We start from the raw sequence: 26,162 nt of genomic DNA, 5'->3' as shown, positions 1-26,162 counted from the left end.
CACCAAGCCTTGATCAGAAGGCTTGTGGAGGGAGAAGGTGGAGAATGGCTTCTTTCAGTCATCTGCTCCTGCTGTTAACCACCCCATCATCAAAAATTTATGCATTTTTTTTCCCCACCCCCTCTAATGCCTGAACAGGCATTACAGGGAGAATGAGGAGCAGCTTTGTCTGTTTAATGAACCTGCTCTGGGTTGAGTGTAGCCTTGACAGTGGAACTGTGACTGTACTTCTGTGAAAATGTCTACAACTGTGAAATTCATTCACATTTCTGAGTCCACAGAGTTGCACAACAGGGCCATTCACAGTTTAGCGAGAAGGACAAAGAACCAGAGAGGAAAGAAAGAAAATGAGCAGTGAAGAGATGTATGCACTACATGATTCTCTTCTCTGGTAGAAAAGATCTTGGATGTACAAACACGAGAAAGAAAATCAAGTCTTGTGGTAAATAGTGCCATCTCTTTTTTTCTTTTTCCTTGTGTACTTAACATAATCTTGGTGTGTTTAAAAAATTAAGTGTAATGATACAAAAGGGGGCTGCAAAGTGACTCCTCTGGACCTGGATCCATACTACACTGGGACCTGCCCTGCCTGCCCCTCTTTTTGACATCATGTTTGTTCCCTTAAAATAAGCAACTGTACAAGACACAAGCATTGTCCAGACATTATCTAAGTATCCCCTTTACTCCCTGAATCATCTGGCTTTGATAACAGACTACTCATGCCAACACAAAATGAAAGAAAACTCCAAACCTGAAGAGTAAATAGAAAGGAGAGAACTAAGTAATCCTGTGAATTGATGCTGCCTTTTGGGTGACATTCTGCATTCAGGATCTGGTGTTTCAGGAAAGGCCCATCCTTGTGTGTGTTCTGTTACTTTTGATCACCTTAATCACCTCAATGGCAAAGGCCTTTCCCTAAAATCCCCATTGTTTGTTGCTCTTGCTTTACATTTGAAATCTAACAGGCAGGATACAAACTTGGTGTACCTTCAGCTTTTCCCTGTGCCACCTGCATTGATCTGGCTACAGTAGATTTAGCAGATAGGAGATATAATGTGGCAGAAATATTTTCTTCCCATCACCTGGTATTTTCAGAACATTTCCATTGGAAAGCTTGCTCCAGATTGTATGCTGGAAGATATGAATGCCACTGAATATAGTTAAAAGGAGGGATGACCTTTTACAGGACCCATAACCTGGATTTGCCCTGGAACATTTTTTAGGGAAGGTCTGATGTGGGCATCTTGTCCCAACCCCAAACACTAACCAGGAGGATGTCTCTGTGAAACATTATTCCACACCTGAAGGAGAAGGATTGTGAGCCTATGTACACATACCATGTGCTTTTCTGCACACTTTCCCTTTTCAATTCAAACAGGGGGAAGCAGATACACCCTTACATTCCTTTCTTCAGTAATTAATTCAAGAGAAGTGCCTAAATCACAGAGCAATTGCAAACTGAGCACTCAGTGATGGATAATTTCTATTGCTTGTTTGGAATTCATTATTTTCTCTATCTTCTCAAGCCAGTTGTGTCATTATTTCACTCTCTTTTCAGGCTTTTCCATTCAGTCTCTTGTAACCTGCTTGCACACAAATCATTATTTCATTTTATCTGGTGGTGGCTGGACTGATGATAGTATTTAATCCATTTCAGGAAGTATTAGAGGTCATCAGCATCAAGGAACAACAATTTCCCTTTGCTTTTTTATTTAGTGTGTTATTTTTTCATTAAAGTATTCTTTTACCACAAAATAGAAGCATTCTTGACATTTATACGTGTTGCAGATATCATATCCTCTTCCACCAACTTTGAATTAGTTACATAAACCAGAAGATTAAAACCATTTTTTATGATAAAAATCTGGGCAAGGAAGATATCAATTCTTTATTTCTAGGTTTTTTATGCAATAAAGAGATTTTTTTTAAAGAGTAACATTTTAGGCAGAAGATAACTGATTAGCAAAAGTTAACAATATGAATTGCAATTAATTTTGTAGCTATTTAATATATAACAATTTAAAGCATCCTTTTCATTGCTCTCAGGTATAAAATCTCCCAAGTAAAGAGCTGAGATTAGACTAGTCTAGAACTGGCCTGTCCAGTGGAAGTGTGATTTGTGTTCACTGCTGATATCTATCATACCCTCAGCTGGTCCTCATAAGAAGGCCAGCTGAAGTATTGCTGAGCCTGTGGAAATAGGAACAAGTGTTTCCAGTGTTATCCCAGCAATGTTTTAGCTGTTAGTAAAGGACTTTTGCTCCCATGAATTCCAGTCTTGATGGAAGTGACTGATGTTCTCTGTCATACTCCAATGAGTATTTGAAACATTAAGAATTAATGATGCATTCAAATCATGGAAAAAATGTCTCCCAGCTGATGTGGCTGCCCCTGCACTGGAAGGCTCACTCTCCATGTGAGGGTGGCTGTGGCTGTGCTGGTAGGGTGTGATGGGCAACAGGCTCCCTGTCAGCTGTGGGGCATGTGGGACAGGAGGAAATGTCCACTCTGTGAGAATGCAAGGTCCTTCCTGCACATATCTATGAATGTATTACTGCTAATGGCAGAAGCCACAATTCCCTTTCTAATTAAAATGCTCAATGTTACAATAAAAAGATGCTTTCTTCATCTATTCTGCAATTTTGGTTAAAATAAACTAGTGCAATGGGTTTAGCCTAAAGCATGCAGTAGTCATGGAGAAACACTTCATCCCTTTGTTATAAGGGCAGTTTGTGTCTTCTTGGGAAAAGAAAGAAAGATTTGACAGCTTTCCATCTGTTTTCTGTGCCTCATAGTAAATTAAAAAATAATAATAAAAAATAAATAATAATTAAAAAGTTGCATTTTATATACTCTTTCCCTGATCATTCAGAAGTTGAAATGTCCCCAATGTAAATTCCAAGCCAGCACACAGATATGTACTCTGCCTTGCACACCTACTCTTTTCCATGTAATATGAATAAAGCATGCAAAATACTGCCACAATCATCTATTAAAAAATAATACTGTTCACAGCCATTCTATAGAAGTCCTTCAGAAGTGTGAGCAGTCCACTGCATAGCCAGTGTTTGGAGGATGGAATGCTATTAGTACTACCCATGTTCAGGTTCCCTGAATTTAAATTCAGAGGCAGTTTTGATCAGGTGAGACAGAGGACTCACTTCATCTCAGAGAAATGTATCTTTGAAAATTACATGTGTACCTTGGTGGCATATGCTTGTGAATCATAAAGAGAGAAAAAAAATTAACTCTGCAAATTTGTATGCATGTATTATTTATGGTCCTGGAAGTAATTTGATGTTTTTTCCATATACTTTTGAATTTGCAGAGGGATGGTTTCTACAGAGTTCCCTGATGTAAGTTACATTAGCATTTTATAGGCTGGCCATGTAAATTCTTGAGCGTTTATGGCTCTCATTATTAGTTTTTAATAGAGCACAGTTCATACTGGCCCTTACTGCTGTCTAATTTTGGTTGAATTTTGTATGTGGCTCTTCAGCTGCAAAGAATGGGGCCTACACTTGTTTGAAACTTGTCAGTGTAAACCTGCTATTGGTGTCCTTTTTTTTCCTTGCCTATTGTAACACTCTAAGAATTTAATTTGCTTGTATTTGTCATGAAGGTCAATTATTCTTGATAGCAAACCCAGATCTCATACTACAGATGGAATTTTTAGATGACAAATGGAAGTCTCTTCTACTTTTGTACCATTATTTTGGTTGTTCCACAGATATGGAAATCCACAGCTGAACTGACTAAATAAATTATTTTAGTAAATAGTGCTCCTTATTCAAAGAACACATGCAAATAATTCCCAGTCAAATGTTAGTTATTGAATTTTAAGTTTATGTGCTTTTTGAAGTGATCCCAGTATCACTCTTCTCTTTTGGGCATCAGAAATTGTTTAAAGCAGCATGTGGTTTCTCACCTTTCTGTAAGAAAAAGGTAATTTCTACATAGGGTGAAGAAAAACGTAATTTAAATAAAAGTGTGTTTTATTTTGGATACTAGTGTCTATAGCAGCAGCTGTCCTGAAGAGAGAGAAAACATTTTCTATCTAAAAAGACCTTCTTAATAGTTATTCTTGTTCCATTTCTATAGATAATTCAGATAGCTTTACAAGATACTGAGAGGAGCAAAGCTTATGATTTCACAAGTCTTATGAGGAAAGGATGTTCTCTCTTGTGCATTAATTTGTTTCATCAGAATTCCTGGGAATCTGTCCAGCTATACATAGTAAATATTTCACATACCAATAAAGTGATTCCTCAGCAATTCAACCACTCAGCACAAATGAGGCTTAATTTATGATGGATATCTGCACCTGTTAAACAGTGAAATAGGCTCCTGACATAAGTGATTCTTTCATGCTGTTATTTCTCTAATTTTTTAAGATAAAATATCTACCTAGATTCACCTCAAGACACTTTTAATGATCATGATTTCAAAAACATATCCACATTTTGAAATTTCACACTGAAGAAGGAATATATATGATTTTGAGCTAAAGTGTATATATGAAGGGTTTAGATCAGAACCATTAAAGGTAGGCATAAAACATGCCTATTACTGAATTAGGCACTTGTTTTGTATATCTAATGATAAAATCAATGAGGCTCTGTCAGAGGAGAGCTCCATTAGCCTCCATCTTGCTAGCATTCAATCAAGAGATTGAATTTGCAAAATTCAAGGGGAAGAAATGTTTCTCCATTTTTTGACAATCCATATTACACTAATTCAGACAGCTTTTATACAGAGCTGCACCAGTTTACTCAAGCATTGATTTCAATATAATTTCATTAAATCAATGCAAAAGGTTGTGTTGACCTTTTAAGTACATATTTAAATCTGATCAGTGGAGCTTAAATCGATTGGGAACTGATTTTAGACAACTCTTAAGGCAAATAAGTGTGTCCACATGGGGTTCCTCAGCTGTTCAAGGAATTGATGTGAAATCCAATTTAAATTAAGCAACTGCAAACAAACCTCTGTTGTGTTGTAGGTGAATCCCGAATGTGCCCTACAAGTTCTTCAAGAACTTTCTTTTTAACTTGAACAGAGAACCCAAGGGAGATACAGTTAATGCAGTGAAAACTGATCATCCCTGTCAAGAAAGCTGTAAAAAGCTCCCAAACAAACACCAGGGTTCTGCCAAAAGCTGTGTTTGTAAACTTGTTCCCTATTGTTTTTTACTCTTTTCTCTTGGCAGCTGTAACTGTAGTGAACAAGGCAGAAATCCCATCACTCACAGATTGTGGCAGGAGGAAGCTTCCTCCATATCTCACAGGTTTAAAAGATCCAAAGTGAGTTTAAAGGAAATCCCCTCTAGTTCATGTTTGCTAGGGATTGGGATACCCAAGGTTTTCAACCTTCAGTTTGCCTTTGGTGTTTTCGTAGTGTAGATTATTCCAGTCTCCTAAAACATCACTGAAGATCTTTGCAGAACTGCAGAGAAGCCCCTTGATCTTCACAGCCCTTAAGTCTACAGGGAGATTTCAAAGATTTTGCTCTAAGAGCAAAGAAATGGGAGCTGCAAAATGAGCTTCACTCCATATTGACTGGTAATGCAAATCAGATGGAATAAAATGGGTATTTGTAAAAGGGAAACATTACCCAATCATTTCTACCTTTCAGCAAACCTGTAACCTGGGTTTTAATGACTGAGTTTAAAAACACCAACCATCATAGAATCATACAATAAAATGGGCCATGAGAGAAAGCAGGGGTGAAAGCAGTAAATAGGAGGAAATACTACAGTAAATTGAGGGAAAACTGGTTTAGTATAAGCAACTACCTGAATTATTAATACAATAACATGGGAATGAAAGTTGCACTCCTGAACTTCTGGGAGCAATTGATCCCTCAACCTCTCCCACCCACTCTTATCCAGCTAAATTATCATCTGCTCCATTTGCCCCTGTCCTAGAACTGAGGAAAGTAAGTGAACAACTTTCTTTATATTCTCCAAAATGTTTTAATTATTTGAGTTTTGCTGTTTGAAAGAGGAGTTTTAAGGGCTTTTCCTCAGTTTCTCACCCTGTTCTAAGAGCGGGTGGCTATTTGATAGGCATTTTGGAGCTCTCTTTGGCAGCCCAAACCCCAGCAGGAGAGAAGTAAATGCAAAGGTAGGTTCTTGTATGAACAAAGGCAGGTAAGAGAATGGACCTTTGTTTTGACTCCTCCATGGATTCAAAAGGGTCTGGTGGTGACTGCTAATAGTTTGGGTTAGATTTCTGGCCTCTTTCCAGCTTTCCTCAAAATTACTTACAATATTGCCATTCAAAGTTGTGCAATTGATCATCTTGAATGGTTGCAGACTCTCAAAAGGTTAGGGGATGTGAGTGAACTTGAACATAAGGATCTTCCCTGATAAACCCATGAGTGTTTCTATATATTCAGGTAAAGGAATTAACTCCATGGCACTAAGTGGAGTAAACTCAGAACTTTCTATGTATCTTGCTGAAACTTCCCCAAAGCTGTTGCATCTTGTTCTATTCTTTTATTTTTTAAAGTCTTGTGGACTGCAGGTGAGTGGGAGTGTGTTCCTAGTGCTGGATGTGGCTCTTTCTCCTAGCACAGGTCAGTGAATCCTTAAACTGGGTTGAGAAATAGAATTTATGAATGTGGTGAGCAGAAGAGAAAAGAAAAAAACACAAAACTCCCACCATGACTGGAGGGGACAGAAGAAGGGACTATGTCACTTTGCAGTGGTAAATTACCAAAAGCAAAAACTACCAAAAGCAAAAACTACCAAAAGTAAAAATTACCAAAGCAGTAGACTCTGCACTTACACTTGCTTCTCTGCTTGCTGCTATTTTCTGCATTTCCTGCAGCTGTCAGAATTGGGAGCTCCTGTGTTGTGATCAGTGAAAGTTTGCTGCCTCAAATGGCCCTTCTCTCAACTGATGTTCTGGAGATCCAGTTGTGCTGAGTTCGGAAATTAAAGGAAACAGTGTTTAACACAGCAAGATACATTCAAGGTATGTTCAGTATAGAACTGGCAGAGTCACCATCTCTTGTGGGATTTGCTGACCTAGATGCTGTCATGAACTCCCAGTGAAGTCCAGAGCAAGGCTGACATCAGTATATTGTCTTTATCTAGGCATTCATAACAGAAAGTGATTAAATGCCAGAAGCATTTTCAATCCTGCCTTCTGAGGATTATCTGAGTGAGGTACCACAACTTTTTGTTTCTTCTGGTATGGGAGGTAGAGGATTGATGGCTCCCTCACTCTTGACTCCTTTTGTAATATCCATGTAGTTTTTGTACTAGAAATTGCCATGTCTGTGGGCCACCTATTTTTTTCCCAGTCCTTTGTGTCTTTCTAAGAAGAAATTATATAAAATTAGGTGGGGTTTTTTACCCTGAAATCACATCTGAACTCACTTCAACATCTCCCCTGCCTAAAACCAAATAAAACCAACATTAACAACAAAACCCACCAAAAAGTGACAGAAAAACTTGGATCTTCACAGTTTTCAATTGTCAAATGGTGCCTTTGTTACGATTACCAGACTTCAACAAGCTGCTTTTACTGACAGCAGCATCTTTCCTATTGTAACAAAGAAGGATGGCAAAGGCTAATGAATTGTGTCTTACTGAGCAGGGCCTGCAGTTAGGAACTTGATTCCATTAAGAGATCTTTGGAAGAATTTTGGGATATTATATTTCTTGGGAAAAGAACAAAGAATTAATACAGGAAGACAGATGCAAAGCTACAGCGCAATGGTTGTCACCATCTTTTTCTTTTCAAAAATTATCAAAATCTTTGACTCAATGGAGGTAGCTTCCAGACCTCTCTCTTTTTAAATTTTTTTTGTCCGATTTTAGAGCTTGTTCCCTCTGTGTGACTCTCTCCCCACGTTCAAGACTGTCAGGGAAAAGCTGTAGATAAGAATATCTGTAAACAGTGCTTTAGTGTCTCCCACACAGCAGTCTGGAACTGCCTCCCCTCGTGTTTCTGAAGGTTCATGGATTTCCCAAATCAGTAGGAGTTTATTGATTTATATGCAGGCAAGCTTGTGTTACTACTTTGGTTACTCTTGTGCTTTTTCCTGGCTACTGCTAATTAGCCTGGCAGATCTTCCAGTGTTGCTTACATGCAGTAGTGAATGAATATAACTTGTATTGAGTTAGAGTTATCACAACATTCTCTCTCCTTTTTTTTTTTTTTTTGGTATGTTTCTTAAAAGGATAAAAGCCACTTTGAAAACTCTTATCTGAAAAAGGAAAGAGATCCAGATTGTGACCTGATACTCAGCTAGTGCAGCCTCCTGCACTTGGACTGTCCCATAGCCTCCCCTCACCTCATGCAGTTCTTCTGGGGTATTCAGGTCAATCCCTTGCTACTGCTTTCCTGTTAGTTACCCTCTGAAAGGCTCGCCCTCTCTCTCCGTTACAATCTTCCCATCTTTCTGACATCTCATTTGGATCCCAGCTCAGGTTAAAGGTTTTCTCTCTTCCAAGCTCTCACTCTTCCCCGTGTATACAGATGGGGTTTTTTTCTCAGTTGCTGTAGGCAGTCTCACCCTCCTGCTTCTTCAGCCTCGCGAGCAACAGAGGTGCCCCGGCTCCCGCTGACCTCGGGCCCACGCGTTGCCTCCCCCAGGCTGGAGAGCGCTGGCTTCCCCAGGCCCTCCGCGCAGGCTGCGAGCCTGGCTGGCCGCGGAACGCTTCCCTTCCTCTGAGCAAAGCCGGGATGCTGCTTTCTCCCGGGAGGTGGCAGCACAGCCAGATGCGATCAGCGAACGCGCTTGGACGCCCAGAACTGCAAAGGGGGGGCAGGGAGGTGGGGCTGGTGTTGGATTCCTTCCGAGGTAGAGCTCCTTAGCTGGGAGCGAGGATTAAGATGGGGAGCACAGGGGTGCTCCTGCATAGCAGGGATAGCTCCAAGCCCTTTCTCGAAGCAGAATGGAAACAGCCCAGCATCTCCACGGTAACATACTGGAATCCCTCTGCTCTGACCATGCTCCTCTATATCAGTTGCAGCTGATTGTTAGGTGTGGTGTGGGGCCCGAGATGCCCACTGTGGGGACAGTGTCATTTGCTGAGCCTGCAGGCACAGCCCCAATTGCCTGTTTATCCATGTGTGGGCAAAGGCTCTGCAGGAGCTTGGGCACAGTCAGTAGGTATTGTGGGTATTTGCAGGCACCCACCTTCCTGCAGGCTGCCACAATGGTTGCATGTTACTGGAGCTATCAAGCAGTTTAGGGTAAAACGCCAAGAGAAAGGAAGAGCAACAATCAGTCACCATCCCATTAAATGCTACAACCTGCTCCTCTCTCAGAACCTCATCTGCTCTTTTTAGCCACTTTGGAGGCTCCCATTCTATCATGAGGTTTTAATAATAGACTATTAAACCAGGAGTACTATATGGGGTTTAATGTGACCATCATCGGGAAAACATACACAGAGGTGAGGTGTTTGGGTTTCCACAGAAAGCAAGCACAGTCTGGTCCAAAAATATATGGGATATATGTTAATGTATCCCTTGCTTAATGTACCCCTCTGGCTCTGTTCTCTGAATTCAATTTCCCTATGCCAAGCACGTTGAATCAACAGGAGATGCTACAGAGCCTTGTGCATAGTTTTGTTGGGAGGTTGTTTGCCTACTTCTTGAACTTTGAGAAAGTTTTGTGGCGAAATGTGGCAAAACCATAGATTCAGTACTGCCCCAACAGTAATTGGTGAATGCTGTCTGTGGGCTTGTGCATCCAAAAGCAAAGAGTGCTAGAAATCTCAGTTTAGGCAACTCAAATATTTTACTAGCATCAGCAACTGGAGGGCAGCCAGCCAGTCAGCCCTACAGTTCTTTAAAAGGTAATAAAGTGCACCTGATTTTTGCTCCTTGCATGGCAACCACTGACTGGCCACTGGTCCCACACACGAGGTAATTCCTGCTTGGTGCTGCTTAGGGCACCATTGAAGCCATACCTTAAGCAGGCAGCACCGAGAGGGTGAAACAGAGAAAGGCAAGAGCAAACTTGAGGTTTGTAAGCACTTGGAAAGGGCCACCTCCCTTTTCTTCCCCCTCTGTGCTCCTGGCAGTCTTGGAAGGCCCATTCTTACTCTCATGACACTCTCACTCTGAAGAGTGTTGGAAAATGTTGCAATTCTCTTTTGGACCAGTTCTTTTCCTGCGTGACCCAAGTGTCCCAGAAAGATCCTGTCACACTGGAGGACTAGTCATGATAACTGCTCATCTCCTCTGGGGCTGGCAAACGGAATGCAAACAGCTCAGGCAGTGAGGACTAAGAAAATCCACCTTTCCTGTCTGCATTTTCCTTCTAACTCAGTTCTGGGGGATCCTCCCACTGCCATGTGGATCCCTCTGCCCTGGAGGGACAAGTTGTGTCAGCATGGCCCCACTAGGCCCTCTGCCTGCTCCCTGTGCAGGTGCAGAGCCAGGGCTGCAGGCAGCCACCCCTCCAGGAGCAGTCCCACGGCAGTCCAGTCAGGAACACTCATCCAGAGAGTGCAAGGATGGAAGAGGGAAGGATTTGAGGCATAAATCCCACATAGGATAATGTTGGTGATAGCAGAAAAATAAACAACAAACCACCCACAGAATGAATATAAAGGAGAAGGACAGTGACCAAAATCCAAGCCATTGCTTTTGAAAGGATGGTGGTACATTTCCTTCAGGAAGAGTCTTTGACAACTGGGAGTTTGTCTCGTTTAATTGGGACTAACCATATTCACAGCAGTTGTCACATGTCACCTAGTCTGTCTCCCTGCCTTTTCAATTTAGCAGCTTTCTCTTTTTCCTCCTGCATATCCCAGAGATTTGAAAAATGATCCATTCTTCAAAGCATCCTTGGTAATTTGGACCACAGTGCTATACTTCTTTTGAGACTGATGTCTTTCAAAGCCGCAGCTTTTCTTCCTGCAGCAGCTCCTGACAACCCTCCACAACATATAGCTTCAGAGGGGAAAACAGGTCTGAGGAGACTCACTTTTACTAGGAAGAAAGACATTAGAGATGGCACTAAAATCAACAGAAAACAGATTATTTCAAGCAAAGAAGGTAGCTTAGCCCTTTTATGGAGTGCAGGACTATACTGTCACTAATTTAACTTTGAAAAGTGTACTGGAGATCTCTTAATGCACTTGTAAGTAAAATGTATCTGCATACACAGATCAGTAATATGAATCAAATGCAATATGTGTTCTGTCCTGCACCATGTTTGTTGTCTTTTTTGTTTTCCTAAGAACACTCTCACCTTTTTAGCAAGACTTAACTGGAGATCTGCGTTGCTACATTGTTTTTGCTGCCAGATAAGGAAAGATAAATCCAGAACACATGATTGCTGGCTGTATGGCTGTATGGCTTTACCCCATTGGCAACCACCTCTCCCTGGTGACATCAGCTGAGGTGGGGAGACTACAGTTTGAACTACAGTAGTCACTTGAAGTGAAAATGAATGTTAACATCTCTCTGGTATGTGTATGTGTGTATGCCCTAGTCTACATGTTTGATCAACATCCTATTTTTTTACTGAGAAATGTCCTGTTGGAGATGTTGCCATACACATTTAGGAATTAGAGTTAGAATTTATGCTTCTATCAATAAGAAATCTTGCAAATTCTGCTTTGAAAAGAGCTATTTTCTTGAAGGTGAAAAGTACTTTCTCACACACCCAACTCACGTTTTCAAAATACTCCGTTGCAATAGTCCTGAATATGGAGCAACAGGACAGAAACCTGAATTTGTGCAGCTGCAATTTATAGCAATAGAGATGCCCCATAACCAAGCAGCATCTGGGGAAAGGGGCACTTCAGTGACATGGAAACTTTCCACGTAGGTAATGAGAGATGTTAAAGGGTGTTCACACAAGGGAGGGCATTTTCCTTCTTCAAACTTCCCTTTATTGTCTGTTCAACTTTCAGGCTCAGCCTGATGCTGAAAATATTTAGGTATGTGCATAAATCAGGGCACAAGCGGTACATGTCTTCCAAATATTAATCCCAATCCAAACAATAAAATTATTCCAACACATCCAATGGCAGCATCATCTCCAATGGCAGCATCATCTCGCTCTTACGGCAGGTCCCTACTTTAGGTTTAAGTCTATCTGGAGACTGCCCTCACCCCACCCCAGCAAGCCCTGGGTGTCAGGAAAAAGCTGTATGCACACAGCAAGATGGGTGCAATGGAGCCAGACCAGAACGGTGCTGTTGGGTATTTATGAGAGGCAGAGTACGGATATTGCTTGCCTGTATCTATGCAGAAGAACGGCCTTTTAGTGTCTCTACAAACTCCTCTTCCCACATCCAAGAAGCACAAATGGATTTAGAAGGGGGGGGGTCTGCAGAGAGATCGCATCTCCAGGGACCTGCAAAGCTGGGTGAAATTTCGAGATCTGCAGTTGTGCTGCTGGGGAGTGCAGTGCCCTCAGTTTCCGTATCATGGAGAATCCTACCACTGACCTTGTGGGGAAGGAACAGACAGAGGGAGCTCCCAGAACCAGCTCCCGCGCCTGTCGTCTCCATCCTTGCAACAGAACGGGCAAGGCCTGGGCAGCTCTGGCAGCACCTTCAAATCCATGCCGATTGTAACTATTGTAAGCTCAACTCGCACGCCGTAAGGTGCGCGTCCTGTCTCCAGCAATTCCATGTTCCTTTAAAAAGAAACCTGGACTGCGGGAGAACAAAGGGCTACAGCGGCAACACCGCCAGGCCCACCTCGCCCTGCCTCGATTACAACGGGCGAAAACAAGTTAGAAGTTTATTGAGGCTGAATCCCCTTACGCGAAAAGGGAGGGGAGGCAATCCGCAGCGGACTGTAGCGGGGCGCACCGCCCAGAGCCCTCACGCCGCCGGCAGAGCGATGAGGGAACTGCGGCGCGGCCCCGCCGCCCTCAGCAGCGCGCCCACGTGACCGCGCCCTCAGCCCCCGCACCTGCCGGAGCCCTGGGAGAGGGGGCGTGGCCACGCGATGACCCCTCCCAGCGTCCCCGGCCCCTCCGGCCCCCCTGCCCCGCCCTGCCGCGCATGCGCGCGGAGCAGGACGGGCCGATTCACGCACCCAAAATGGCGGCCGCGATGGATGTGGACACCCCCAGCGGAACCAACAGCGGCGCCGGCAAGAAGCGCTTCGAAGTGAAGAAAGTGAGGCCCCGCCGGCGCGCTCCTCCGGCAGCTCCCGGAGGGACGGGGAGGGGCTGGGGCCGGCCTGATGCCAGCGAGCGGGACGGAGAAGGGGGAGACTTCCCGCTCCCTTTACGGAGCCGGGCGCCCGGTTCCGCACCGGAGCGGTGGGAGGGGCGGCACGAGGCCTACGGGGAGTCCTGGCGTGCGTCCTAGCCAATGGCTGAGCCGGGCCGCCGCACGTGCAGCGGGAACTGGCCAATCAGCGGGCGCGGCTGGCGGGGGCGGGAGCAGGCGCTGGGGCGCCGACGGGGCCGTGCCGGCCGGGGGATGGTGCCCCGGTCGGGGGATGGTGCCCCGCCCGGGGGATGCCCTGTTCGGGGCTCCGCCGCCGGCTCCCCTCTGACGCTGCCGCCCCGACGGGCCTCGGCTACTCCATACCCAGAGCCTGCGGGCATCTCGGGCCGGCGAGCAGCTCTGGAGCGCTTCCGCCCCCCCATCACCCCCGGCCGCTGTGGCCCAGCCGCCCGGGCTGCCCCATGTGCTGCGTAAAATACTTTCTGCAAATGGCTGTGGCTGATTTTTTTTCTCCTTCTTATTTAAATCGAGCCATAACAACGTGTAAGTGAGCAAATGTCCTCATGCCACCCTGGCTTTGCCTCCTCTCTCAGAGCAGCCATAATATCACTCTCCTGTCCAGTGCCGCCAGTTTGTCAGCTGGGTCCCGGTGATGGTCCGAGGCTCTTGAGCAGGGTGTAGAGAAGCAGGGCTAGATTGTGTGGGCTTGTACTAAGGTATCATTTTGGAAAAGTGACTCCTAGACTGAATATCAGTAAACATTTCCAGGGATTCCTGCTTGTAGATGAGTTTGTTTGAAATGTAGCTGCCATCAGTGATGATGGAAACCCTGGATCTGTGCAGAAGGAAGTGTTTGGGTGACATAATTGCTTGTCTTTTGGAATTAGGGACAAATATAATGAGAGTGGTAGGAAGTGGCACCATTTATGTGTCAGTGGCATTCCTCCTCCCTGGTCAGGCACCAAGACCTCTGTTGCATGTGTGGCTCAGTACAGGTGAGTGGGCCATCAGAGTAGACCATAATGGGACAAGAGATTAAGTACTGGAGTGTATGGAAGAGATAAGGGTGCTGAGAACTTTTATCTCAGCTGCCTTGAAGTATGGATGAAGTCCATGAGAGATGAATGGGAGGCCAGAAGTCCAGCTAGACCGGAAGTTAGAATTCTGGGAAGAAAAATGAGATCACTGCTGGTGTATGTCCTAAAAGATCTGGTAGTATTGTGACTACTTTTTATATCAATACTTGGAACTCAGTGGTCCTTCTTTAGTGTCCCAAACTGAGGGAAAGCAATGAAAACATTAAGATGGAAATGGAGCAGAGTAGAGAAGATTTACTATAGTACAGTCAGTGCAAATATATACTGAGAACATGTAAGGAGAAAAAAAATCTATACTACTTAAGTAGTAAATGAAGATTATCCTGATTACCAATGGATTGCTTTGGATGTTGAAGGCAGGTTCATTTATTTAATGAGTTTACAAAAGACCTCATTATGTGTTTTGTCTGGAAGAATAAAACAGTTCTATATTTTTCTGCATAGCTTGCCCTAAAATCCTCAAACCCTTCCCCTGAAGTAGCATGGGACAGTCCTATTACTTTTTTATATGTATAAAGTAAGTCTTTGAAAGGTTGATTTGGTAGTACATTGAAATTTTTATATCCAGCCTTGCTGATCGGTTGTTGCTTATTAACCTTTTGTAGGGAAGATTTTTCAGGAGTCAGTGGAGAGTAGCATTAGAGATTTAGTTCTTGACCCCAAGTGTTCTAAAGGGTGATTACTAGAAGAACTGCCACAAATAATGGGAATTCCTCTTAACAAAAATGGCATCTGAACTGCTCTTTCTCCAAGGGGCTGTCCTTTCCTTCTAGGATTTGGCATGATGCATTGTTGCATCGTTGGATTCCATTGGATCTTGAATAGAAATCCAGATGTTTGCAGTTGTTTCACCAAAAAAAAAAGGGTAGGGGGACTGTGGGAGTTACCTGCTTTTTGAAGTGGGAAGGATCCATTGTATCTGGGAGGTTTGTGAGGGGAATATACTACTGCTTCCTAGTAACCTGAACTCATGATGAGGAATTACTCTGGACTTCTAAGATTTGGGGTTTTTTTAAATATCCCAGCTTTTCTATTTCAAAAAGCACATGGCATCTTGAAGAATAGTGAGGATTTCTGTCCAGTGTAAATTGAATCACAACTGTTTTTCTTTTCTCCCCCTCTCTCCAGTGGAACGCCGTGGCTCTGTGGGCATGGGACATTGTGGTTGATAACTGTGCCATTTGCAGAAACCACATTATGGATCTGTGTAAGTAAATGGGGAGGGACACAGTTTGAACAGCTGAAATTACCCCAGCTGAGGATATAACTTAGCAAAGCTTACAGTTAGTAACTAATTCTTCTGCTAATCTCTATTTTATGTAATGCTGAAATCTCATAATCTATTTTTGTGACCTCTGTCACCATACTGCTCTTCTTCACCTTTTTCTTGTAAAGGGTAGGATCTCTTGATGCCAGATCAACAGACATGATGCTGCTGAGTGTACTTTGAACACAGCAAAGAAAAGGAGTAATAATAAAGAGGAACTGAAAGTATTCAGGGTTGACAGGCTTACAAAGAAAGGTATTATATGTCAGATTGGGGAGGTTGCTATGAGTGTCAACTTCTCCATGACACTCATTAAGATGAAGTCTTGTAACACTTTCTGTGTCTGTGTCTGGCAAGGAAAGGCATGGACCAGCAAATTAATTTGACTCCTCATTCTATAAAACCTACCTTGCCTAACTAACTTAGTACTTGTTATAGTAGGGGGAATTTTGTAGCCACCTAGAAAATTATTTGTTCACTTGCAAAGGAGAATAATCAAATTCCAAAATAAAAAGCAATACATTGTTAGTATTGGTTTGATTTTAATTTTTTTTCTCTATAATCTTGATGGTTCATTTCCATCATGAAGTGTGTCTGTATGCATGAAGTCACTGTTTTCAGTCCCTTAGAGTATTGGTAATGAGTACAAACCCATTTTTTTTCCTCAAAAATGTCGAAGTACTGTTGACACCATAACTGTCTATCTTGTTTCAATCATGAAGGACAGAAGACCTTTCAGCCTACCCCAGAAAGAAATTTGCCTAATTCCTAAAATGTGAGGCTGGTAGAACCCCCCAAAACAAGCCCAGGTCCAAGGAGAGTGCCTGGGAATGGCCTGTCCTGATCCCATTGGACTAGTTTTGTTGCACTTTGGTTTTATGTGGACACCCTTGGAACCAATACTATTGGCAACTTCCTGTCAATAAGAGTGTATGGAAATAAAACACTTGAGAAAAATGAGACTTCAAGTTTATAGGAACAGCTACTGAAGGATGTACCTGATTTTACTTCATACTTAAATAATAATTACAAAATTACTTTCAGAAGCTTTGTTTGGGTGGGTTTTTTGTTTGTTTGTTTGGGATTCTTTTAATAAAGAGAAAAAACACACTGTAACACACGTCTGAATATGGGTTAAGCAGGTTCACTTCTCTTCTTGGGGATAGATATGTTTGTATTTTGAGTCAGTTATTGCCTATCCATGCTTCAGTTTATTCTTGGTTATTAGACAGGGAATGATAACACTAAAAAGAGCAGGGATTATGAAATAAATTGAAGTTCTTTAATGTAAAGATTTCCCCCTTTGAAGTGTCTCTAACCTGTACTGTCTTGGAAAGAAGTTTCAAAAGAAGGTGGACACTGGACTACTGCTTAGTCTCTCAGGTTTATAATGTATTAGAGAGAAAAGCATTTTGCTGACAGGCAAATGGAATTTTTCAAAGACTTATTAGAACATAAGTTGCATTTATAGAATTTACAAATGTATAGAATAAATATATAAAATCCTATAATTCAAGATAATTATTCATTATAAGAGGGATGTATTTTAAGATAGGAGATGCTGGTGTGTTTCATTCTATCAATCTGCCTCAAAATTAATTGCACCTCCCATGACAGACCAAATACAGTCTCATATATTTGCTTTTTTTTTTTTTATAAATAGCAAATAGGACATATGGGATGAAGGAGAGGTGTGGGGGAGTTGGAAGGAGAATGGACAAATGCTATTTTTGAGTAATAAATTTTGTTTATCAATTCTTTAAAAAATATTTTTAAAAGCCCTACCAATACATGTGTGGGGGTTGAGAGTATATAGGAAGATTAGGAAAAACAGTAAAGGAAAAAGGCATAGGTAATTTTTTTTCCTTTTTGTGTTGCTGAAGCATAACATGTTATTAATTGGTATGAGCAATGTTATGAGGAGCCTGGACTGCAAACGACAGACTAAAATTGACAGCATACAGAGTAGAAGGCATATCTAAATTGGTATTCCGAGATCAGTGTTGGCTCTGGATTTGCTTACTTCCTTGTTACAGATCATTAATGTCGTTAAAAAACCCTTTAATTAGATTTTCAGACACGAGATGTGAAGTGATGGCAAATTGAGAAAAAATTAATAGAATATGCAGAGAAGAACAACGCAAGATTCGATTTGATAAAATGCAGGATATAAATGTCTCCCACTCCTAGCGACAAAGAGAAACTTAAAATGGGAAAACATTACAAGAGTGATAAGTAATGCCAGCATGGTAATGAAAGTTTGTTAATGTTGTAAAGTCAGGCATCAATGCTCAGGTGTCATGCAGTTCTCCCCATGCATGTGCCTTATGACTGGTAATAATGTGATTCAAAGGATGCCCCTGCCCTCAGTTTGGTCTGAGGTCTTTGGTATTCAGTGAACAGAAGGGATGAGTAGATTTTCAGTGTTTTAGTTTCATTCTTCTCTGGAAAGACACAAGTTCTGTTTAGATTTTACTTTAGATTTTTTTCAAAGGCTGCTCTCTGGTGCTGTCACTGCAACATGGTAAATTGGGGAGTGTTAACAGTTTGTTTAGTATATTGGATTATCTTCTGGTCTAAAATGTGTAATGTCTTATTGTAATAAGATGACCAGTATAGCTTTGAACTGTGTAAAATGTGCCGTCAAAATACTGTCCCCTAGCTTTGATGGTAACATGCCAAGTACTCTGAATCCAGCTTCACAAAGATAGATATGTTGCATAGAATCCAGAGAAAAATCTCAGGATGTTTATTAGATGGAATGGGTTTGGATTTATTTTTTGATGTGTAAATATACAGGTGATTTCTGCAATAGAAAATGCATAGGAAATGGGCTGATTCTTACAATGCCAAGATTCAGAAGCTGCCATTATATAAGGTGCATTTCCACAACTCCCTGAGTTGAAATGCTTCCATTGCATCTTTCACAATTATTTACAGGTATTTCAGGTTTTAGCTGTCTCTTTCTGTCCTCACCTACAGATACTCTGTCAAAAGCAAGGCAACAGAAGAGTCATTCAGTATTCCTCCAGTACCTGTTACTATCTCACTCTTACAACTTCTTTTGGGTCAGCAGATAGTAAATAGCTTCTCTTTCTTTCAGGAGCCAGGATCACCAGCTTTCATTCTAGGATGGAGATTGTCCATGTGTTAAATTTATTTTTTATTTGTTGATATATTTTTCTTTTCTGAAATGAAGCAAGCAGGAGACCAGAAAGTGCTTCAGCTTTTGGGAAGCCCTCTTTTTGCAGTCAAAGGTAGTAGTGCTGGCAGTAGTCTCCAGTGAGTTTGATGAGGGAGCTAAACCTGGGTGTCTTGTTGGAAGGGCTTTCCATCACCACCAGAGAACTCCTCCTCAGGCACTTCTGCAAAAGTCCTCTTAAACTTTTGGGACTGTCATGCTTTAGTGTCAGTGAAAGTTTAGGTTTGTCAGTGAAAGTTTCAGTAACACTGAAATGAATGGCAGTGGTGCTTGTTTTCCTTACCTAAACCATCTTTCTTCCTTCTTACTCCCAGGCAAAATACAGAGTCCTTTAAATCCTGAAAATTAAAAATTGTGTTCATGCAGCTGTAATGATAGGGCCTCTTAGAGAGACAAAAAAAAAAAAAAAAAAAAAGGCAAAATGACATTAAAAATGGGCTAGATGGGCTTCATGTCTAATATGCCCAATATTTTGTTTCTAGCAGGGAAAGAGAAGAAACAAGATAAGCATATTGTGTGCTAGACTATTTTCCTTGCTTTCAGCATAGGCTTTCTGAGTTAAACTTTGACTTTTTTCATTCAGATTAATTTCCTCGTCTTTTCCTACAACTCATCTTCTCATCATGATCTGTTATTGTTACACTGACCAGATATTTAAAAGTTAACATACTATGCCCCATGACCATGAGTCCATACTGCAGTAACAGTGAAATTGTTGCAAAGATCTCAGGTGTAGAATTTTATACAAGTATCCAAAGTAATTGAAGTTCTTCGAAGGTCTTGAGCATCTTCCATATTCTCAATCAGATTTAGTTTTATTGCTGTATGTATTGAAAGATTTGGGAATTAAGACTGAAGTACTGGATTTTGTTTTCTTCTATAGCGAGGCAAAGGATTGAGCTTTGGACTTCCTGCTGTGGTATATCATGTCTTTGATGTAAACCATATGATAAATACAGGTTCACTCAAATCTTGTAGAACAGCTGTTGCTACTGAGTTTCTTTAGACATCACTCTTGTTTTGAGTAGTTCCTCATGGCCAAGGTCAATTGACATCTCTTGCATCTCAGAAAAAATGGGATTTTTTTTTTTTTTTTGTTTTGTGCACCTCCACACCTGAAAAGTGTGAAAATGGAGAAAGGGAAGAATGGGACAGAACAGGTAGAGATCACATTTTTCAGCCAAACCGATGGGGTTTGGAAGTTTTTTAATCTTTAATTGGTGAATCAAATTCCGTTTCCTCTAAGCATATTCAAGCAGACAAAGAGTGAACAGAGAATTGGAGCTCATTCAGACATCTTCTTTGCCAGGGGAAAAAAGAATCTGCAAAATAAGAAAGCAGCAAGCCTGTGTATTGAGTTCTAAGCTGATCATATATCAGCAAGTCTTTTTTGGGCTTGACTCCTAAAAAAGTCATCCTTTAACAAGAAGTAAAATGTTAGTCTTATAGGTTTGTGCTGCTCGTGGTGGAGGAGTTGGAAAAATCTTTTTTTCTTCTGAAGTTTATTCCTGAACTGGAGCAGAAGTGATTTGTTCAGGCCTTAGAATGGAGAACTGACTTGTAGGATTTATTTTCTCAGTATTGTTCTTCTTACCTCACTCTTTTTCAGCTCCTTCATCTACACTATCTGACACAAAAGCCCAAAACATAACCCAAACTCATGAAAAGTTGGGGTTGAGGATCCTCCTGGGTACTCAGCCCCAAGGTATAAAATGTCCAAACCATACTGTATTTCCTATCTAATCCGTACTGTATTTCCTATTGTGGATTTTTGGGATGTACTTACCTTTCACAAGACTATACAATAAAGACAGGCAAGCTCCAGCATTACATGAGCAAATTAATTTGCAGATAAATTACATAATGGCTGACAGGAACATATAAGAAGTTGTATTGAGAGAAACCTGGGTAAGAAGTTTAAGTAAACTTACTGTCAAGTCATCATCAAAAGACATCTCTGTGAACACAAGAGGAAAAAATTAAAATCTTTATCCTTGAAATTTGGAAAACAAACACATGTTGCCAGCAGATGAGTTACATATTCTTGCCCTCTGGAACTTTGGAATACTAAAAAAGTAGGGGAAGGAGGAAATCAGGATTAAGAATGTTTTGATATGATACTTTTGGAAAAACAGTGCACATGAAACCATAGCTCTTGATACTTTCTGGTGTGTTAAACACCACAAAAGAGCTCCTCCTCCCCTGCCTACATTTGCTATTATGAAGGAATCTACCAGTTAGTACATGTGCATGTACATCTTCAACTGCTGTGTGTATTTGTTCCATCTTTATTTCTGCAGGCATAGAATGTCAAGCCAACCAAGCATCGGCTACCTCTGAGGAGTGCACAGTTGCATGGGGTGTCTGCAATGTAAGGAAAACTTCTGTTGTGGAGCTTGTGTGGGGTGATGCTATCCTCCTTTTTTGAAGATGTGGGACAGAATCAGTTCTGTAGCATGTTTCACATAATCCCCCAGAAATAAGAATTTTAAAGTCCTTATATTTGCTAGAATGTGGAAAGGAGAGAGAGAAAAAAGTGAAAGATGGAGAGATGTAATAAGACAAAGAAGCAAAGGGAGGAAGATAAGCCCTAATAGATATAGATATATTTTTTTTTTTTTTAATTTTTTAAAATTTTTTTTTAGGAATAATAGATCTTTCCTTCTGAGCATGATTTTCCTGATCATGGTTTGCCTAGGAGTTGCACCTTTTCCTTTGCCCCACTAATAGGATAATTTGGATGTCAGCCTGTTTGATTTGTCTGTGTGCAGGCTAATTCAAAGAGTCAGTCTGGGGTAACCAGCTGATTTCCTTCCAGTTTTGGGGGAAGATCAAATCAATTGGTCCCACTAGCATGTTAACTCCAAACTTGAATACCTCTTAGCTAGCCTGGGCCTGACTTGGAAAATAAACTATTCCATAGTGGAATAACTTCCTGATCCTCAATCCTATCTTTACTGTGCTATGGGATTGAGTTACAACGTGATAATGCTGGAACAGGACCATAAATATTGCAATTCTGTCTGCAGAGGACAAGGGCAAAATTCTAAACCATGTCAGGATATTCTAATGTCAAAATTATGTTGTTGTGTGTGAGAGTGACCACAAGTGGAATGTGCTTGGTTTTAAGCAGCTGTATGGGATAAGAGAACAGTTGCCCTTATCAAATACATAAATGAGGGTTTTTTTTTCTAATTTTGCAAATTCCTTTTTATTCAGGCTCTGTTATCTCCTGCAAACTGACAGAAAGCTTCCTTCAGCATGTATACATTCATGTCATCCCTGCTACTCACTCTGAAATCCTCTCCTTTCTTTCTGATTATGCTTCTTATCAGCATCTGCTCTGCCAATTTTGGCAGCTGCTAAAACTCTGCACTCCCTCCTTCATTAGAAGTCAGTCAGTTGCCACTGTATGCACTGTGGAACAGGCTCCCTGCTGCTGTTTCACTAATGTTTCCTCCTCTCTGAAAATGTGGATCAATTCCTTGGTGTTTATCAGCTAATTGACTGATCAGTCGTCCCCTCCTTTGCCTGCAAACTCTCTTCTTCCTGTGATGCTTTCAGTGGTAGTTTTTGCATTGAGGTGCATTCATACACTCTGAAATGATGTGATCTGCACTTTGTCTTCCAGCACGCTTTCCACTTCCACTGCATCTCTCGCTGGCTCAAAACTCGCCAAGTATGTCCGCTGGACAACAGGGAATGGGAGTTCCAAAAGTACGTATCCTGCACAGATTGCAAGGTGAAAAGTCCACTTGTCCTGTAAATATAAATGATTAGTATCAGACTGATGTGTCTGAGGGCATGGTTGCTGTTCAGAGAGGTCCTTTCCTTAGTCACCTGGTTCTAAGTGAGCTCTGAAGGGAGTCCAAGCAGCTGTGGGCTATGTAGGAGCTGTTAAAAAGTAGTGATTTCTACTGACATTCTCTCTGAAGAATGAAGAGCAGGAGAGAAATGGAATTACCTAGAACTAGAGTCTCAGGTGAATAGTGTGCTGCTGCAAGAGCAATTTGGGTTTAGAGGATGACCTGAATTCAGCTGCTTGGGTTCCAAAGTATTACTGCTGTGGTGCCAGGGATCTTATTGGGTCCCTCTGTTATCTTGATGATTTGTTTTATAACTCTGATAGCCTCAGAGATTAATACAGCTGATTTCCTAGCATCTGGAAATCAAGTGTCCATGTAGCCATTCCTGCAACTTTGGCCCATTTATTTATAATTGCTGTATTGTTTGTTTTATAATGTTTTTTAAAGGTTTCCTGTCAAGAATAGTAGTAGGAGATCCAAGAATGGCTTTTTGAGAGATAGTCATATTTTGAGAGGTAATTGTCCATTGAGAATAGTTAGGAAGTTTGCCTATCACTTCCTTCATTCTGCACCATTGATCTAGTAATCTTAACTGTAGATTTTCCCTCTCCCCACTCACTTTAAAAAAAAAAAAATTCTTGTCAGAGTCCAGACTGAAAAAAAACCAAAACAGGTATTATAGCTGTTGAGGATTGTGTCTGGGCTCTGGTAGACAGTTGTGCAAATCATCATTGACGTGACAACTGAAGTACCATAGTTTTGATATTAAGATGTTTTCCTGGACACACAATGAAAACTGAGTCCATGTTGTCAGGCTCATCACTTCGTATTGCATGGGCAGCATGATGAGAAACAGAGACATGAATCAATATTTTCTGATTTGTGCTCAGTCTGGGGCTGTGACAAATTTTGGTCTTGCTTTATGCCAGATATATTTGAAGTGGGATTCAGGGCAAAAGATAACTGATACCGAGATCTCTCCACATGGGCTCTCGTCTAACTGGAAGATAACTCAGAGAAGGGCAGAGGCAGAGATTTTTAGGGGAAGTGAAATGTGGAGAACTTCCTAAGATTTCCTTAACAGTATTTCACCCATTTATATGTAAATTATGCTGTGGTAGAATGAAAATAAATCCACCCAGACCAGCACTCCTATGAATTGTAATTTTTAAAAGAGCATTAACATATTATCTATTTGCAGGTATGGACACTAGAGAGATGGTCCCACGCTTCTTGTTATGTCATCGAACTCAGTTGTTCTTGTCACCATGGGTTTGTTTTAGTGACTTGGAAAGTCAGTAATGTATACAATTCTTCTCTCATGCTAATTTCTTCCTATTGTATACCATTGAATAAAGTCTTGCTGGAGCTTCCTGTTGAAGTTTTTTGTCTTGTGTTCAGGAGCAGGCAGTCAGAGCATGAGGGAGGAGAATTATCTGCAGACCTGGGACTTAAACTAAGCTTAACTCTTTAGCTGGGGAGTGCTTCTTTTTTGCTGTGCCAGGCTTTTGACTGTGAGTTTGGTTCTACTCCCACACAAATGAGAACCACACCTTTGGCTCACTGAGGTTGGTGTTGAGCTCCATTGTGTAGTGCAGTGGGTGCAGGACATGGCCTGACAAAGAGCAGTTTATGCAAATAGCTTTTTGTGTGGACATGCTTTATTAGAGCAGAGTTGAAATGATGATCTATACAATTAGGGGTTGTGTCATCATTGGAAACTATTCTCTCACTTCTACTCTTGAGTTTGACTAGACCACCTTCCCTGTAGATGAAATTTTCACTAACTTCCCAGTTCCAGCTGTTTAGCTTTGGGGAACAGAAATGGGATGTCACTTTTTGTCAGTGTTCTTAAAGAGCTTTCATGTTTTGAGTGAAAGTAAACTCAGGAAATTCATGTGCTAGATTGGTTGGAAAGCTAAAAGTAAGCAGCTATAAGCAAACCAATTCTTTATTTGCTTTCTAGTGGTATTTTTCCCAGTTCAAGTCCAACTGGCCAAAAATCATTCCTTTGAAAACTACATAATGTTCAGTTTGATGTCTCCTCTGCCAAATGGCCTGTTATCCTCACTGAATCAAATTTTGCCCTCTATGTCAACAGCCTCAGCAGATGCTGGGAACTGAAACAGCATCCAAGAAATTCTTCCTGCTACAAAAGGCTGCCTCTTTATGTCAGCAGTGTTAGACATGGTAGATTTCTGTCCTTTACTATTCATGATGCCATCTTTGGATGCCAATTTTTTTGCTAGTTACTGAGGATGGGAAATTTGATAGCTGATGTTAAACATTGGTGTACTATAGTGATAGGGGCTAAAGATGGCCATTGAGACAACCAAAACTTGCAGTTTTCTGTAATTGCTGGAGCTTTCTCTAATCTGCAGCAAGCAAATGTCAGGATTATTTTATCAGTTGGTGTCATTGCTCTGAAATGATACAGCTCACTGTTTTCCACCCTTAAGAAGAAAACAGGAACAAGTAGGACTAGAAGAGTTTATAGCTAGACAGTTTATTTACCATGTTTCTTGGTAAAAAGTTTATCCTGGATTTGTCAGGTAGTTTTGGTGGTGGAGGCAGGAAGGGAACAGAAGAGGAGGGGGAAGATGATCTCAACAGTGGTCAAAGTATTCACCCAGGCAACAGGGTATCCAGGTTAAATGCCATTCCCTGAAATTTGAACTCCTATTTAATGTCCTGTCAAGATGGGGGAAATGTCAGATGTCCCTGGTCTTGATTGTCCATTTTGTTTGCAGTGTTTGGTTTTTCAGGACCTGGTACCCAGATGCTCACCAGTTTATATCCTTGAGAACTTTGTTTTGGGCCCAGCTACATCGTTCTGATTCGTCCCTCTTTCATCTGTGCATATTGCCCTGGGCATATTTGTTTTAGCTGGGGACAGAAACGTTTTCCTCTCCTCTGTGGCTTTGTGTGCATTTGCTTAAGGCTGTGCCTGCAGAAAGACAAGGGGATTTGGTGTTTTTTATTGTCTTTTTTTTTTAATGTACCCTCCAAATGGCTGGCTACAGGCACTCTCCCCTAAACACCCTTTGAAACTCTGCTCTGCTGCAGTGCGTAAAACTCTGTTAAATTTGATTTCAGATTGCTTTTGTAGTGTCTGTCCCAAACCTGGTTTTCCCAAATGGAAAAATACAGTGTGTAAAGCACCAAGTGCTTACATGCCCAGGAAAGAAAATCCTTTTTCATCTGCTGCTGGCTGCAGTGGCCCTGCTGCCACTTCCCCTGCTGCACAGGTGATGGGCCATGGCTGCTGCAGCACAGGGCTGCCTGCAGCTGTTTTCTGTAGTGCATTCAGGCTTGTGTTTGGAGAGACAAGGAAAAGCTTCAGAGAGAAGCTGTGTAGCACAGGCAGCACCAGGTGAAGGTACAAGAGATCTCTTTTATCCAAGGGCACAAAGTGCCCCATTTCCTCAGGGAATGTTTGCTTGCTCGGGCTGGTCTCACTCTGTCCTAACTTACTGTTCAGCCTCTCCACCTCTGCTAGATGTGGGAGAAAGCCCATTTATTCCCACTGTCTTTTTTCCTCTAGCAACGACCATTTTTGACTACAGCTTCTCCTTATTGCAAAATACAGAGAGCTTCTTGGGGAGGAAGGAGGACTAGGGCA

General features: G+C 41.6%; 1 protein-coding gene across 1 annotated transcript; it reads left to right on the top strand.

Moving 5' to 3' along the window:
* Window positions 1–12,991: 12,991 nt before the first annotated feature.
* RBX1 (ring-box 1) lies at window positions 12,992–23,921 on the top strand. The gene is made up of 5 exons (XM_054276994.1): window positions 12,992–13,111; window positions 15,394–15,472; window positions 21,035–21,105; window positions 22,366–22,451; window positions 23,742–23,921. Exons 1-5 carry the CDS (start codon window positions 12,995–12,997, stop codon window positions 23,752–23,754), a joined length of 366 nt encoding a protein of 121 aa, XP_054132969.1. The 5' UTR covers window positions 12,992–12,994; the 3' UTR covers window positions 23,755–23,921.
* Window positions 23,922–26,162: the final 2,241 nt, after the last annotated feature.

Source organism: Melozone crissalis, unplaced genomic scaffold, assembly GCF_028551555.1.
Source record: "Melozone crissalis strain CALT ecotype California unplaced genomic scaffold, PUWL_Pcris_2 ptg000004l_1, whole genome shotgun sequence".
NCBI lineage: Eukaryota > Metazoa > Chordata > Aves > Passeriformes > Passerellidae > Melozone > Melozone crissalis.
Note: the sequence above shows the minus strand (reverse complement) of the source record. Positions and strands in the feature narration are given on the sequence as shown.

Coding starts and splice junctions, on each gene's coding strand:
- RBX1 (XM_054276994.1), top strand. CDS start 12,995: ATGCGCGCGGAGCAGGACGGGCCGATTCACGCACCCAAAATGGCGGCC. Junction 13,112..15,393: donor AGCGCTTCGAAGTGAAGAAA/GTGAGGCCCCGC, acceptor CCCTCTCTCCAG/TGGAACGCCGTGGCTCTGTG. Junction 21,106..22,365: donor TTGCATGGGGTGTCTGCAAT/GTAAGGAAAACT, acceptor TTTGTCTTCCAG/CACGCTTTCCACTTCCACTG.